We start from the raw sequence: 14,244 nt of genomic DNA, 5'->3' as shown, positions 1-14,244 counted from the left end.
CATGTTTGTCACACTTAAATGTTTCTGCTCTTAAAAAACGTTAACCATTAGTAAAAGATAACATAATTGAACACAAAATGCAGTTTTAAATGATGGTTTTTATTATTTAGTGAGAAAAAAACTCAAAATTTACATGGCCCTGTGTGAAAAAGAAATTGCCCCCTGAACCTAATAACTGGTTGGGCCACCCTTAGCAGCAATAACTGCAATCAAGCGTTTGCGATAACTTGCAACAAGTCTTTTACAGCGCTCTGGAGGAATTTTGGCCCACTCATCTTTGCAGAATTGTTGTAATTTAGCTTTATTTGAGGGTTTTCTAGCATGAACTGCCTTTTTAAGGTCATGCCACAACATCTCAATAGGATTCAGGTCAGGGCTTTGACTAGGCCACTCCAAAGTCTTCATTTTGTTTTTCTTCAGCCTTTCAAAGGTGGATGTGCTGGTGTCTTTTGGGTCATTGTCCTGCTGCAGCACCCAAGATCGCTTCAGCTTGAGTTGACGAACAGATGGCCGGATATTCTCCTTCAGGATTTTTTTGGTAGACAGTAGAATTCATGGTTCCATCTATCACAGCAAGCCTTCCAGGTCCTGAAGCAGCAAAACAACCCCACACCATCACACTACCACCACCATATTTTACTGTTGGTATGATGTTCTTTTGCTGAAATGCTGTGTTACTTCTACGACAGATTTAACAGGACACGCACCTTCCAAAAAGTTCAACGTTTGTCTCGGTGGTCCACAAGGTATTTTCCCACAAGTCTTGGCAATCCATTGAGATGTTTTTTTTAGCAAAATTGAGATGAGCCTTAATGTTCTTTTTGTTTAAAAGTGGTTTGCGCCTTGGATATCTGCCATGCAGGCCGTTTTCGCCCAGTCTCTTTCTTATGGTGGAGTTGTGAACACTGACCTTAATTGAGGCAAGTGAGGCCTGCAGTTCTTGAGGGCTCGTTCCCACTGTTGCGACGCGATTTCGGCCGCATTCCGACGCTTGTAAAAACGCATGCGGATGCGTTTCCGCATGCGTTTTTACCCGCGATTTCGCATGCGATTTCGCATGGCAGGGTGCCATGCGAAATTAACCATGACACTGCCAGGGCTAAATAAAATTGAAAAAGGTGCGAAATCGCGGGTAAAAACGCATGTAACAAACGCATGCGTTTTTACTATTAAATACATTAGCGGCGATTCGCACGGATTCCCGACGCAGGTGAAATCGTTGGCTCTTTTGTGCGTTTTTTTACCGCTGAAAAAAACGCACCTCAACAACGCTACAGTGGAAACAGGCCCATCCACTTGCATTACATGTGCGGATCTGCATGCGTTGGACGCATGCAGATTCGCGATAGTGGGAACGAGCCCTCAGATGTTGTCCTGGGGCCTTTTGTGGCCTCTTGGATGAGTTTTCTCTGCGCTCTTGGGGTAATTTTGGTTGGCCAGCCACTCCTGGGAAGGTTCATCACTGTTCCATGTTTTTGCCATTTGTGGATAATGGCTCTCACTGTGGTTCGCTGGAATCCCAAAGCTTTAGAAATGGCTTTATAACCTTTACCAGACTGATAGATCTCAATTACAGTACTTTTGTTCCTGAATTTATTTGGATCTTGGCATGATGTCTAGCTTTTGAGGTGCTTTTGGTCTACTTCTCTGTGTCAGATAGCTCCTATTTAAGTGATTTCTTGATTGAAACAGGTGTGGCAGTAATCAGGCCTGGGGGTGACTACAGAAATTGAACTCAGGTGTGATAAACCACAGTTAACCCTCCTGGCGGTCTATTAAAAACCGCCAGGGGGCAGCGCAGCCGTTTTTTGATTTATTTTATTTTTTTTAAATCATGTAGCGAGCCTAGGGCTCGCTACATGATAGCCGCTGCTCAGCGGCATCCCCCCAGCCCCGCCGATCAGGAAATCCCGTTCAAATAAAAAAATTACTCAAATCGGCCCAGCAGGGCCTGAGAAAACCTCCTGCGCGGCTTACCCCGACGCAGGAAGGTTAAGTTATTTTTTAACAATGGGGGCAATCACTTTTTCACACAGGGCCATGTAGGTTTTGAGTTTTTTTTCCTCACTAAATAATAAAAAAAAAATTTAAAACTGCATTTTGTGTTCAATTATGTTATCTTTGACTAATAGTTAACGGTTTTTGATGAGCAGAAACATTTAAGTGTGACAAACATGCAAAAGAATAAGAAATCAGGAAGGGGGCAAATAGTTTTTCACACCACTGTATACTGGTTTCTGTAGTGTTCAAAATTCCTTAGTCTTTGAGTGCTTTGACCTCTCTCCAGTTCTCTATTACCGTTCACCCCATTAGTTTATGCCAGTTTATAAATCCCTGTACACCTTATTCCTACATGAACAAATATCTGTTTGCATTCATCACACATTAAGTATGCTAAGAGCCAATGCAGAGATAAGGATGTTGAATTTTTTTAAGTTGAATTTTATATATCAGCAGTACTCTTGTTTTTCTTCTTTTCCTTTTTTACTGACCCGGTGCTTCCTTCAGCCCCATAAACATGGATGCATCCCTTCGCCCGTTCTCTCACGGTCCTCCGTTCAGCCACAATCAGCCCCAGTAACTGGTTCAGTTGTGTCAGTCGGGGTCTTCTGCGCATACGCGGAAGGTCCACGCATGCGCAGAAGGACCCCAACTGGCGCGACTGAGCCGGTTACGAGGCTGATTGCAGATAGACAGAAGACGGCAAGGGACGCATCAGTGCTTATGGGGCTGAAGGAAGCCCCAGGTAAGTAAAAAAACTTTGTATATCTAGGTCTCTGGTACACTTTAAAGGGACTCAGAGCTCAGAACAAGAAAAATATTTATTCATACCTGAGGCTTCCTCCAGCCCCATCCGCTTAGATCTCTCCCACGCCGCTGTCCTCCAACGTATGCAGCGCCGGTACCAGATCCCCGAACTTCCGTCACTCGGAACCAGTCTACGCAGGAGAAGTGAGCTCTTAGTGTATCTCTCCAGAAGCTGCTGGAGAGATACGTAGAGAGCGCACTTCTCTTACGTCAGACTGACTCCGACTGACGGAAGTACTAAAACTCGGTACCGGAGCTGCAGACATTGGAGGACGGACGGCATGGGAGCGATCTGAGCGGATGGGGCTGGAGGAAGCTCCATTATGAATAAATATTTTTCTTGTCCTGAGCTCTGGTACACTTTAACCTCTTGCCGACCGTGCCACGCCGATGGGCTTGGCCGCGGTGTCAGCCCCAGGACCGCCTAACGCCAATTGGCGTAAAGTCCTGGGGCTCTGTTTTGAATGAGATTGCGTGCACGCTGCGCGCGCATCTCATTCTCGGAGGGCGGAGCTCCGCCCCCTCTTCAGTCTCCGAGCGGCAATAGACTGTTAGACGGCGTGATCACGTCTATTTAGCCGTACAGCGCTGCGATCGGCAGCAGCGCTGTACTGGGGACAGCCGTGTGACACGGCTGTCCCCCTGGGACACTGGAGAGCGATCGGCTCTCATAGGCAGAAGCCTATGACAGCCGATTGCCACAATTGGCTGGCTGTGGGGAGGGAGGGAGGGAATATATTTAAAGGAACACACTTTTTTTTTTTAATAAAAAGAGGAACAAAAATATTTGCACACAAAAAAATAAACAATCTGGGGGCGATCAGACCCCACCAACAGAGAGCTCTTTTGGTGGGGAGAAAAGGGGGGAGGGGGGGAGGAAATCACTTGTGTGCTGTGTTGTGCGGATCTTCAGCATAGTCACTAGGGGGGTTTAGCACTGCAGTCCTCAAGAGGATAAGAGCAGATTTACTACTATATTGAGTACCTGAGAAACCAATATGAATTTATTGTATGTTGATTATTGGTGGTGTCTCACAACGACATAGTTTTGTTTTTTACATTTATTTTATTTCTATTTTCTGGTCCCTCGGCTTCCTCCCTCTGTTGCGTCACTGTTAGCCACAGTAAAGTCCATGACTGAGCCATTCAGGGACTAATGCACATGCGCTTTCCTAGGCGTGTGCACCTCCACATTGCACAACCATGGCTAAAAGCTTCTTTAAAGTGTTACTGTCAGGCATAAAATCAAAAATCAATTCTTTATTTATTTTTATCTGGTAAACCAGTAATAAGGATACTAACCAGGCAATGCAAAAGTGAAAAATCACTTAGTTTTCTTATCCATAAAACCTCATTCCCCCGTTTCCCTGTCTTTTATTTGGTACATCTGCCGCACAAAGGAACTTGCAGGGCATGCTGGGTTGTTCTTTTTTGCTTCTCTACTTGCCCCTTAACTAATGCAGCCTGATTGGCTGAAGCCTCTTTTCCTCCAGTTTTCCCCTCCCATACCTCTGTTCCTCTCTGATTGGCCAGTATTTTTCATGCTGAGACAATGCACTTTCTATTGCAGAGCTGGGAGGGATTGCCTGGAGACTGGGAGGAGAGTGGGCAATGCGTACACAATCAGGCAGAGGAGAGTAAGGGAGGAAATTACATTAGGATTGGCTTCAAAATACACAATTAAGATGGAGAATTTTAAGAAATATTTTTTTTTTACTATAGAACAACCACTAAAATCAAGAAGTGGACAGTGTAATACATATGTAAGTAGAGCAAAAGCTCCTCTTTAGGACTCTGGCTGTCCTTGCACAGAATGCTCCCGGATACCTTGTTGGATCGTGGACACCACAGCAGCGTGACACAGAAGGAGCTAATGGACTACATTGCAATACAATCATGAGTGATGCTGTTATATAGGGCAAGCTATCCTTGTCTACATACAATGTACTTACATGTAAACAGTCCTTTTCCCTCCCAGTGATGCTTAGCCTGGGCTGGTCATTATGCAGAATTGTGTATTTTCAACTGGCATTAGTACTCTCAGTAAACAAAAGTGATCTCTACTAAAGATGTGGCCACCTGTGATAACTTTCTGAATGTAAATCGGGGTGAGGAAAGATTTAAAAATGGGTAAACACAGACTGACTAATTTATAAATGAATACAACATTATAAAAAAAAAAGGGGGGGGGGGAAGCAATTTTATTCCTTACGTTATTTTCATTACTGTTCCTCTTTAAAGGGATACTAAGCAGTCTCTGAAAAAAGAAAGCCAAACTTTCCTGGGGCTTCCTCCAGCCCACCGTAGCCCCCGTCATCCTCCTGGCTCCTCTCCCGGTCCTGCAGGCAGCTCCGTTAATGTGCCAACCCCTGCTGTGTGCCAGCTGCTGTAAGAGCCCTTTGCGGTTCTCTAAAGACTTAACCGCGCTTGCGAAGGGCTCTTACGAAGGCTAGTACAATGACGCGACGGCCACGCAGCGGGGGCAAGCATGTATGACACCTGAAGCCAGCACATTACCAGAGCCGCCATCGGGACCGGAAGAGGAACCAGGAGGATGCTAGGGTGCCTAGCGGGCTACATGGGGGCTGGAGCTGGAGGAAGCCCCAGTTAAGTCTGGTTTTCTTTTTTCAGAAACTGCTCAGTATCCCTTTAAGTAATCTATGTCCTCTGCAATGACTGCCTATTCTTACAGCTGAAACTTTACATTGACTGGAATAGTAGACCATAGTTGTTGTAATAATGATGTGGTGGTGTGCCCCATGATACATTCTGATGGGTCCATTATTTAAAAATGGAGCCAGTTCAGTACTGGCTTTTTCACTGGTTGACCATAGATTTTATAGACAGAGGTGCCTGGCTCTTCTACTGATCACATATGCTATTGCTCCGTTGTTATTGCCTGATGAAGCGGGATCAAACCTGCGAAACACGTTGCATATTTGGAGTTCATAAATAAAATATATTGACTGTCTTTACTACAGTCGTTGTGTGTCTACTTGGAGGAGGTAAGTCCACCACCACCTCCTCTATTTACCAAGAATTTGTTATTTTAAGCTCATTTAGCTTCCTTTTATCCTTTTTGGCGCCTCTGTTCTCCTGCATAATAGATTTTATTGTAGCAGTCTAATAATCTTCTGTTGTATCTATAATCTGGTTTGCAGGTCTGGAGGATCGTGCACCGCAGCTGCATTTCTGAAGGAGTTTGTTACCGTGCCTCACTGGGCTCATCTAGACATTGCTGGGGTCATGATGAACAAGGACGAGGTTCCTTACATGCGCAAAGGCATGTCCGGACGCCCCACAAGGACCTTGATAGAATTTGCTGACCGTCTTAGCAAAGACAAGAAACCTTCCTGATCATGAACAGAACTGACTAGTTGCTTGGACATTTCAGTCTAAAATGACACGTTTTCTAAATGTTTATTAACACATCACATGAAAAGTACAGAGTAAATTAGATATCATTATTTTTCATTAAATAAATACATGTGCAGCCTTCAGTATAAATGAGTGGTCATTATACGTATTGCGAATCAGAAAATTTACCTCTTACAAATTTCTATTTGTTCCCTGTCCAACCAGACTTATTATAGTCCAGCCTCCCAAACACCCCATTTAGGTAACTTCATCAAGTTTGCTCTGTGCTGAGCAAGTGCAGTGGTTGTGCCCCAATGGGAGCCTTGTCCCATGGTTGGAAACCAGTTTCAAGCAGGCACAAGCATTGCTGCTTTTTGATTGGAGGAAGCTGTGTGTGAATTTCAGAAGTGCATTTCTTGTCACACAGCGCCGATGTGTCTCTCCCCATCAGAAAAGCTACCTGCAGCGCCGCTACCTTTCTCCCGCCTGCTGATAACTTGTCCTGAAGATAACGTGTGCATGGCCTGTGCCCTGCAGCTGTGTCCCCAGTCTGAAGCGCTTTCCTTGCAGGCGGTGGATTTACTGGAGTCTGATCATTAGAGCTGGCTCTGGGAACACACAGGAATACATCAACAGGAATTAAGAAGACTAGTAGCTCAGACTGATAAATGGAGCAGTGGGTAGCAGATGGTAACACAATGCTTCAGTAGGTACTTGGGAAGGACAACTGTGCCGGTCCAAAGTGTATAAGCTCCACAAGACGCCCCTGTACCATGGATGCACCAGATTAAGTATATTTTCCCCCCTAGTTTTTATCCTCCAAACCTGGTTCATCTTATGGAAAATATGATATATTTTATCAGTTGATGTTTTGAAAGCACTTATATTAAAACATATTAATTATACTTACTATTAAGCACTTTTTGTGGTTTTTTTTGACCTGATGAAGCGGGAAATGCCTGAGAAATGCTTTGTCTGACCCGCCTTTGTGCAACAAACTGTTGAAAAATTAATTTGAGTTATATTTGCTGCATGTGCTGCTTTTTGATCGATGGGAGAAGTAAACCAACCATGCCTCTCCTTTTTTAAACATTTTTAAATTATTTTATATATTTTTTTCGGTGCCTTTACCATCAAATGAAGCTGAAATATTGTGTTAACAATCGTTACATCTTTGTTGGGTTTTAGAGTAGTTCCCATTCTTAGGTGACCTACTGGTTCCTCTCAAGCCCCAGTGGCGGGAATACCTTCAAAGACCTTATTGGTGGTTAGGGGGTGTATAAGTGACCAGAGAGATCTGATGACCTTCCAAAGCAAACAAAAAAGACACAGGAACATCAGAAGCTACTTTTTGTAGTATATCAGGAAAATAACCTGAAAATGACAAGAGTAATGACAGGTGCTCTCAAAGGTAGGTTGCAATAGCAGTAACCACAGTGTAATAGCAGGTGAGGTTCTTTGATCTTCGTGCTGGTCGCACTAGGAAAAAAAAATTGTAGAAGTTAAACAACCTCCAAAGTTTTGTGGGGCTGTGTAGGCTATAACTGGGAGGGAAGAGGCACCCCAAGTACCAAATAGTTGCAAATGACAGTTAAAATAAGAAGCTCCCTGTCACTCGCCTCTCCTTGTTCCTGCGCCGGCTCCAGCAAGGGCGGAGGAGGTTAACGATCCCCGTTACCCTCCAGCCTCCAAGTCCCACACAGCTGCTTGCTCTGTCCAAGATGGCGGAGAGACGCTGACCCGATGGACTTCCGGGTCAGGCATCCCTCTGTTGCTAGGCGCACGCACCTCTCTTCCTCCATTTACACATTGGCCAAGGACGGTAGTACACCTTGCTTAATTGAGAGGCAGGGTATTTAAAGTGAACCTCCCGACTAAATATCGACTCAGCAGCACTGAAAAGGCCTGGTGTTTCTTTAACAGTTTCATAGCATCAGAACTTTGTTTCTCTTATACAAGCCTCATTTTTAGTTGCACAGAAGAAAACTGCCCGGGCATTTTTCCCCTGATGCTGTGCAAAGCATTATGGGATTTCTGATGTTATTGTTCTTGTTATGCTGTTTTGGTGCAATTTTTTTTTTTTTTTTTTACATTTTGAATTTGACATTTGAAGCCTAGCGCATGCAGCTGGGAGGGGTTATCAGGACAAATGACAGTTGGAACTGTGTCTTATGCTCCTTGTCACCTCCTTTCAACCAAAAACATGGCTGCCCCCATGACAAAGATGGCAGCCCCCATGAATCACAAACATTTGCCTGTTCTTTTAAAACCGGGTGGGTAAAAAATTATATTACATATCTATTCTAATTAACATAACTAATGTAACTTAATGACACTGTTTAGGCTGAAGCTCCCCTTTAAACCCTGCGCTCTCACAGATGGATGCTGTTGCATCCCTGGTCTCAGCTGCGGCGTTCCGCTGACGTTCCCTCTCTCCCCTTTTCTAATTGTTCCCCTTTTGGCTTTCCCTCGACCAGGTATTCCTATCCAGGAACCCCTTTGGGTAATCCCTTGTGCTACTCTAGCCTGTCTGATGCTATTGCCTGCTATTTCCCTGCTAGCCTACATTGCCTAACTAGGATCCCTGCCTGCCAGTCATTTTCCAGCCTTACACTGTGCTTCCCTGATTCACCGCCCTGCCTGTCTCCCCGCATTTCTATGGCCTGCCAGTTTATCCCTGCACTACCTGTCATTCCCTCTGCCTGTCAGTTCCCCTCCTGGGAACTAGTTGTCCGCAGCTTTCCCGGGGATTCCCTCTGCCTGTCAGTTCCTCTTCCGAAACTCTCCAGTCACCTGCAGCATCCTGGGGATTCCCCCTGCCTGTCAGTTCCCCTCCGGGGATCTCTCCAGTCACCTGCAGCATGCCGGGGATTCCCTCTGCCTGTCAGTTCCTCTCCCAGAACTCTCCAGTCACCTGCAGCATCCCGGGAATTCCCCCTACCTGTCAGTTGCCCTCTGGGGATCTCTCCAGTCACCTGCAGCATTCCGGAGATTCAGTCACCTGCAGCATCTCGGGGATTCCCCCTGCCTGTCAGTTCCCCTCCGGGGATCTCTCCAGTCACCTGCAGCATCCCCAGGATTCCCCCTGTCTGTCTGTTACCCTCTGGGAACCCTCCAGTCATTTGCAGCATCCCGGGGATTCCTGCAGCCTTCCAGTTCCCCAATCACTTGCAACTTCCTGGGGATTTCTCCAGCTGCCCACTTCCCTCCAGGGAGCCCCTACAGCTAGCTCCCTTCTTGGGGTTTCCTCCAGGCTGTTCGTTCCCCTCCTGGGTACCTAGCCTTTCAGCTCCTTTCCCAGGGGTTATCTCGGACTGTCAGTATCTCTGGGATTTACCCCGTCAGTCAGTACCCTCCTGGGATCCGTTGCTGTCAGCTCCTTACCCAGGATTTCCCCAGCCTGTCCGCTACACTCCTGGGAGCCCCTCCAGTCTGCTCCTTTCCTGGGTTTTCCCTCATGCACATTCCCCTCCTGGGACCTCCTACCTGTCACTATCCTTCCTGGGATCCCAATAGGGTTAGGCCTTCCTGCCCAGCCAGTCCCATCTAGTCTGGCCTGGCCTGATTGCTCGACGGTCTACTCTGATTGAACTCTGTTCTTCCCGTCACTGGTGCAGTTGCCCTGGGGGTGGTGACCTGGCTAGCAACAGGCAGCAAAGTAGTCCACCACCCACTAGGAGTGACGGCCCATCATCCCTTGCGGGGTGCGCTGGTGAAGACCCGTACCATGTTTCCCCTAAAGTTAGAGCTACCTCTAAAGTAAGGTCTACCTTATATTTCAAGCGTGCTTGAAATATAAGCCCTACTCTGAAATTAAGACCTAGCTGGGGGGCGCTTTGTGTATGAGGAGGTGTGTGGTATCTTACCGCACCTCCCTTGTGGCTGCGTCCCCCTCCGTTCCTAGTAATTCCTCTGGTGGCGGCGGCATTGTAATTCATCTTTGAGGGTGCCCTTTGACCCTCACGCAGTACGCTAGTTCGGGCTCTGCGCTGGCGCTCTCTTCCTGTGATGTGCGCCCGGCTGATGCGTCCCAGGTGCACATTGAATCAATGTGCGCCTGGACGCATCAGCCGGGCGCACATGATGACAGGGTAGAGAGCGCCAGCGCAAAGCCCGACCTAGCGTACTATGTGAGGGTCAAAGGGCACCCTCACAGATGAATTACAATGCCGCCACCGGAGGAATTACTAGGAACGGAGGGGGACGCAGCCACAAGGGAGGTACGGTAAGAGCCTCCCCATACACACAGCGACTAGCCCCTCCCACCCCCGAAAATAAACCCTAGCACGAATTTTCTACCCAAAAAGAATATGGCTGCGTCCCCCTCCGTTCCTAGTAATTCCTCTGGTGGCGGCGGCATTGTAATTCATCTTTGAGGGTGCCCTTTGACCCTCACGCAGTACGCTAGTTCGGGCTCTGCGCTGGCGCTCTCTTCCTGTGATGTGCGCCCGGCTGATGCGTCCCAGGTGCACATTGAATCAATGTGCGCCTGGACGCATCAGCCGGGCGCACATGATGACAGGGTAGAGAGCGCCAGCGCAAAGCCCGACCTAGCGTACTATGTGAGGGTCAAAGGGCACCCTCACAGATGAATTACAATGCCGCCACCGGAGGAATTACTAGGAACGGAGGGGGACGCAGCCACAAGGGAGGTACGGTAAGAGCCTCCCCATACACACAGCGACTAGCCCCTCCCACCCCCGAAAATAAACCCTAGCACGAATTTTCTACCCAAAAAGAATATAAGACCGTGTCTTATATTCGGGGGGAAAGACAGCTTAGACCCCACACCCTGGGGCTGCTCACCCCTTGATACCAGTGACGGGATCAACCGAACCCCGGAAGGTCACAAGAAACCTGACACTTTGTTATTTGATCTGAAGAAGCAGACTGTGTGTAGCATTTGTCATTACCTAGGCTCAGTGATCCCCACATGTTAGGCAGAGCTCCCCCCCTTCAGTTAGCTGATGGGCTCCAAATGTTGAGCAGCCAAACACGTATGACACGCAGAGGATCCTGCGGACTTATGGGTAAGTTAACCCATGGTCACAGCTGATTAATCAGCTCTTCCTTAACATTTAGAATCAGAGTAGCAACCCATCCCTGCTTATCGCTAGGAGCTGGCTTCTTTGTCCCTTTAAGCTTACTGGCAGGAATTCTATTGGCGCCAGCTTTACTGCCAGAAGCTCCCTGAAATTGGAGGATTTTGCCTGAATCTCCGCTGTCCATTGACCCTGTACTTGTAGATGGTCTAGATGGGCTTCCCCACCCCAAAGACTGACATCTGTATAGATTCTCTTGGGGGAAGGCGGTTTCCAAAGTCGACCCCGATTCAGGTTTTCTGTTTGCTCCCACCATAGGAGTGAAGAGACCACATAGGGTGGAAGCAAATAGCACTGGTCCAGTGAATTCTTGGACTTGTCCCAGGTGTTCAGAAACCATCCCTGAAGGGCGCGAGTATGTACCTGGGCCCAGACTATTCCTGGAATGGTTGAAGTCATGAGACCCAATAGGGATAGAATTCTCTTAGAGAAATCTCCTTCTCCCTGAACGTTTGAACTGCTTGAATCAAGTGTACCTGTTTGTCTTCCGGGAGAAAAAACATTTCCTTCACTGAATCCACCCAGAAGCCCAAAAATCGTACTCTTTGTGTGGGTACTAGCATGGATTTGTCGTAATTGATCAACCATCCTAATTGAGACAGGTAATGGATGGTAATATCTATGTGATTCAAAAGGATCTGTATGGATTTTGCAAGGATCAGTAGATCGTCTAGGTAGGGTATGATCTGAATCTCTTGTAGGTGTAGGAAAGCTGTTATCTCCGCCATAATTTTGGTAAAAATCCGAGGGGCGAATGAGATCCCAAAGGGTAGGGCTCGATATTGGTAGTGCAGAATCGAATCTCCCACCCTCACAGCAAGTCTTAGAAACTTCTGATATGCTGGATGGATTGGTACATGCAAGTACGCATCCTGCAAGTCCAAGGTCGCCATAAAAGCGTCCTTTGGGATCAGGGATTTTACTGTGAAAATTGTCTCCATGCGGAACTTATTCTGCATAATGAAGGGGTTCAATTGTTTGAGATTCAGAATCATCCTGCATCTTCCTGAGGGTTTTTTGATCATAAATACTCTGGAATAATACCCCTTCCGATATTGGGTCCTTGGAACTTGGATAATTACCTCTTGGTCTAACAGAACCTTGACTGACTCCAGTAATGCTGACGATTTCTCTTTGTCTTTTGGAAGACCTGTTAGTACAAATTTTGACGGTGGACGGGAGGAGAACTCTATCTTGTACCATCTGTATTAGGTCTAGAATGAAGGGATTTGATGTAACATTTTCCCAGACGTGGCTGAATGACAAAAGTCTCCCCCCGACCCGCTCCATGTCACTTGTTTTCCCTAGGATTTGTGGCGGCTGGCTTGTTGAAAAGGAAGGGGGTCTTAGATTTAGTTGAATTGTAGACCCATTTCCTTTTGGGTTGCTGAGACTTGCCATCCTTAAGGCTCAACGTTTTTTTTCCCCTGGAAATTTTTCCAAAAGGGCTGCTTCTTCCGTTTGTCAGGAAATTTCTTTCCTTTACCAGAGGATCTCTCTAAGATCTCCTCTAACCCTTTACCAAATAACAAGTCTCCATCAAATTTCATAGAACACAATTTTAGCTTAGATCCTACATCTCCTTCCCAAGTGTTCAACCATATTGCCCGTCTAGCTGCATTAATAAGTGCAGCTGCCCTGGCAATTGCTTTTAGTGATTCGGTGGCCGCGTCTGCCAAGTATGCCACAGAACGAGCAATAACTGGAAAAGATTCCAGAATTGTGGCATGAGGGGTTCCATCTTCCAGACGTCCTTTCAGGCCTGCCAACCATTAATTTAAATTACGAGATATACAGATGGAAGAAATGGCCGGTTTAAATGCAAAGGCAATAGCTTCCCATTCTCTCTTGAGCAAAGTTTCCGCTTTTTTATCCATTGGATCCTTTAATATACCAGAATCCTCAAATGATAAGTCTGAATTTTTAGAATATTGGGCTAAAGCAGCATCCAGCCTAGGGCATTTTTCCCATGGAAAAATGTCATCCTCTTTAAAGGGAAATCTGCGTTTAAATGATCTAGGAATATAAAGTCTCTTTTCAGGGTCTTCCCACTGGGACATAATCATCTTGCGAATAGCCGGGTGTACTGGAAAAGTTCTACCCTCTGAACCCTCCAAACCTAAGTAAATATCATCTCTAGCAGAAGATGAAATTATAGGCTCAGTTAATTGTTCAGCGTCATAAACTGCTTTGAGCAATTCAGCAGTTTCTTCAGCATTAAAGAGGTATTTGGTCTTTTTTTAGGGGCGTCCTCAATCTCCGACCCCTCTATCCTCACCCTCCTCCAGAGAATCATCAGCCGACGAAGATACCGCAAGATCTTGAACGATATTGACCGGCTGAGGATCCTGAGAGCTCCCAGTCGGGGCCCTTACTGGTGGAGGCGGTGGGGCCAGAGGGGGCAGCAAGACAGGGCCCGCAACGGGCGAGGCCTGGGCCATAGGTGCAGGTGGAATCTGAGGTATACCCCACTGAACCGGGGAAGTCATAACTGATCTAAAAGTTTGGAAAGTGGACGTAAATTCTTTACGCATTGATTCCATAAAATTCATCATGACAACAGAGGGATCAGCAATTTTTGGGGCAGAAGGCTTTAGACATTTCTGACAATGAGATCTAGTCCAAGATTCTGCTAACTTAACATTACACTCCCTGCAGCGCCTGGACTTGTCAACAGCCTTTGCAGGTTTATCTGTCTTTTCAGGAGGAGGAGGTGGAGGAGCCTGAAACAGACAATGAACAAAATATGCAATGCTATAAGCCCCATTGACAACCACTACATGCTACAATGAACGGCTAATAGTAAGCATTACCACACAGAATTAAAATTGACCGCTTTGGTGCGGACAGACAGCGGCAATGCTCACCAGTCGCCCCTAGTCTGTCCACACAGCTCACCTGTCCGGTAGGATCAGAGGCCTGAGCCTGGTCAACGTGCGCCGCAGGTGAGGCTTCTGTCTGCTCCATGCCGACCCGC

The 14,244-nt window shown here is 46.7% G+C and overlaps 1 protein-coding gene across 1 annotated transcript in view; it reads left to right on the top strand.

Annotated features, from left to right (window-relative positions):
• The window catches only part of LAP3 (leucine aminopeptidase 3), a 47,132-nt gene extending 40,817 nt beyond the window's left edge, over window positions 1-6,315 (top strand). The window contains exon 13 of the mRNA XM_068277700.1: window positions 5,970-6,315. Within this exon, the coding sequence (XP_068133801.1) occupies window positions 5,970-6,165 (196 nt within the window). The 3' untranslated portion in view covers window positions 6,166-6,315. The remainder of the gene's footprint in view (window positions 1-5,969) is intronic.
• The last annotated feature ends 7,929 nt before the right edge of the window (window positions 6,316-14,244 follow it).

Source organism: Hyperolius riggenbachi, chromosome 1, assembly GCF_040937935.1.
Source record: "Hyperolius riggenbachi isolate aHypRig1 chromosome 1, aHypRig1.pri, whole genome shotgun sequence".
In the NCBI taxonomy this organism is placed as follows: domain Eukaryota; kingdom Metazoa; phylum Chordata; class Amphibia; order Anura; family Hyperoliidae; genus Hyperolius; species Hyperolius riggenbachi.
The sequence above is the reverse complement of the archived record's forward strand: the minus strand, read 5'-3'. Positions and strand labels throughout refer to the sequence as shown.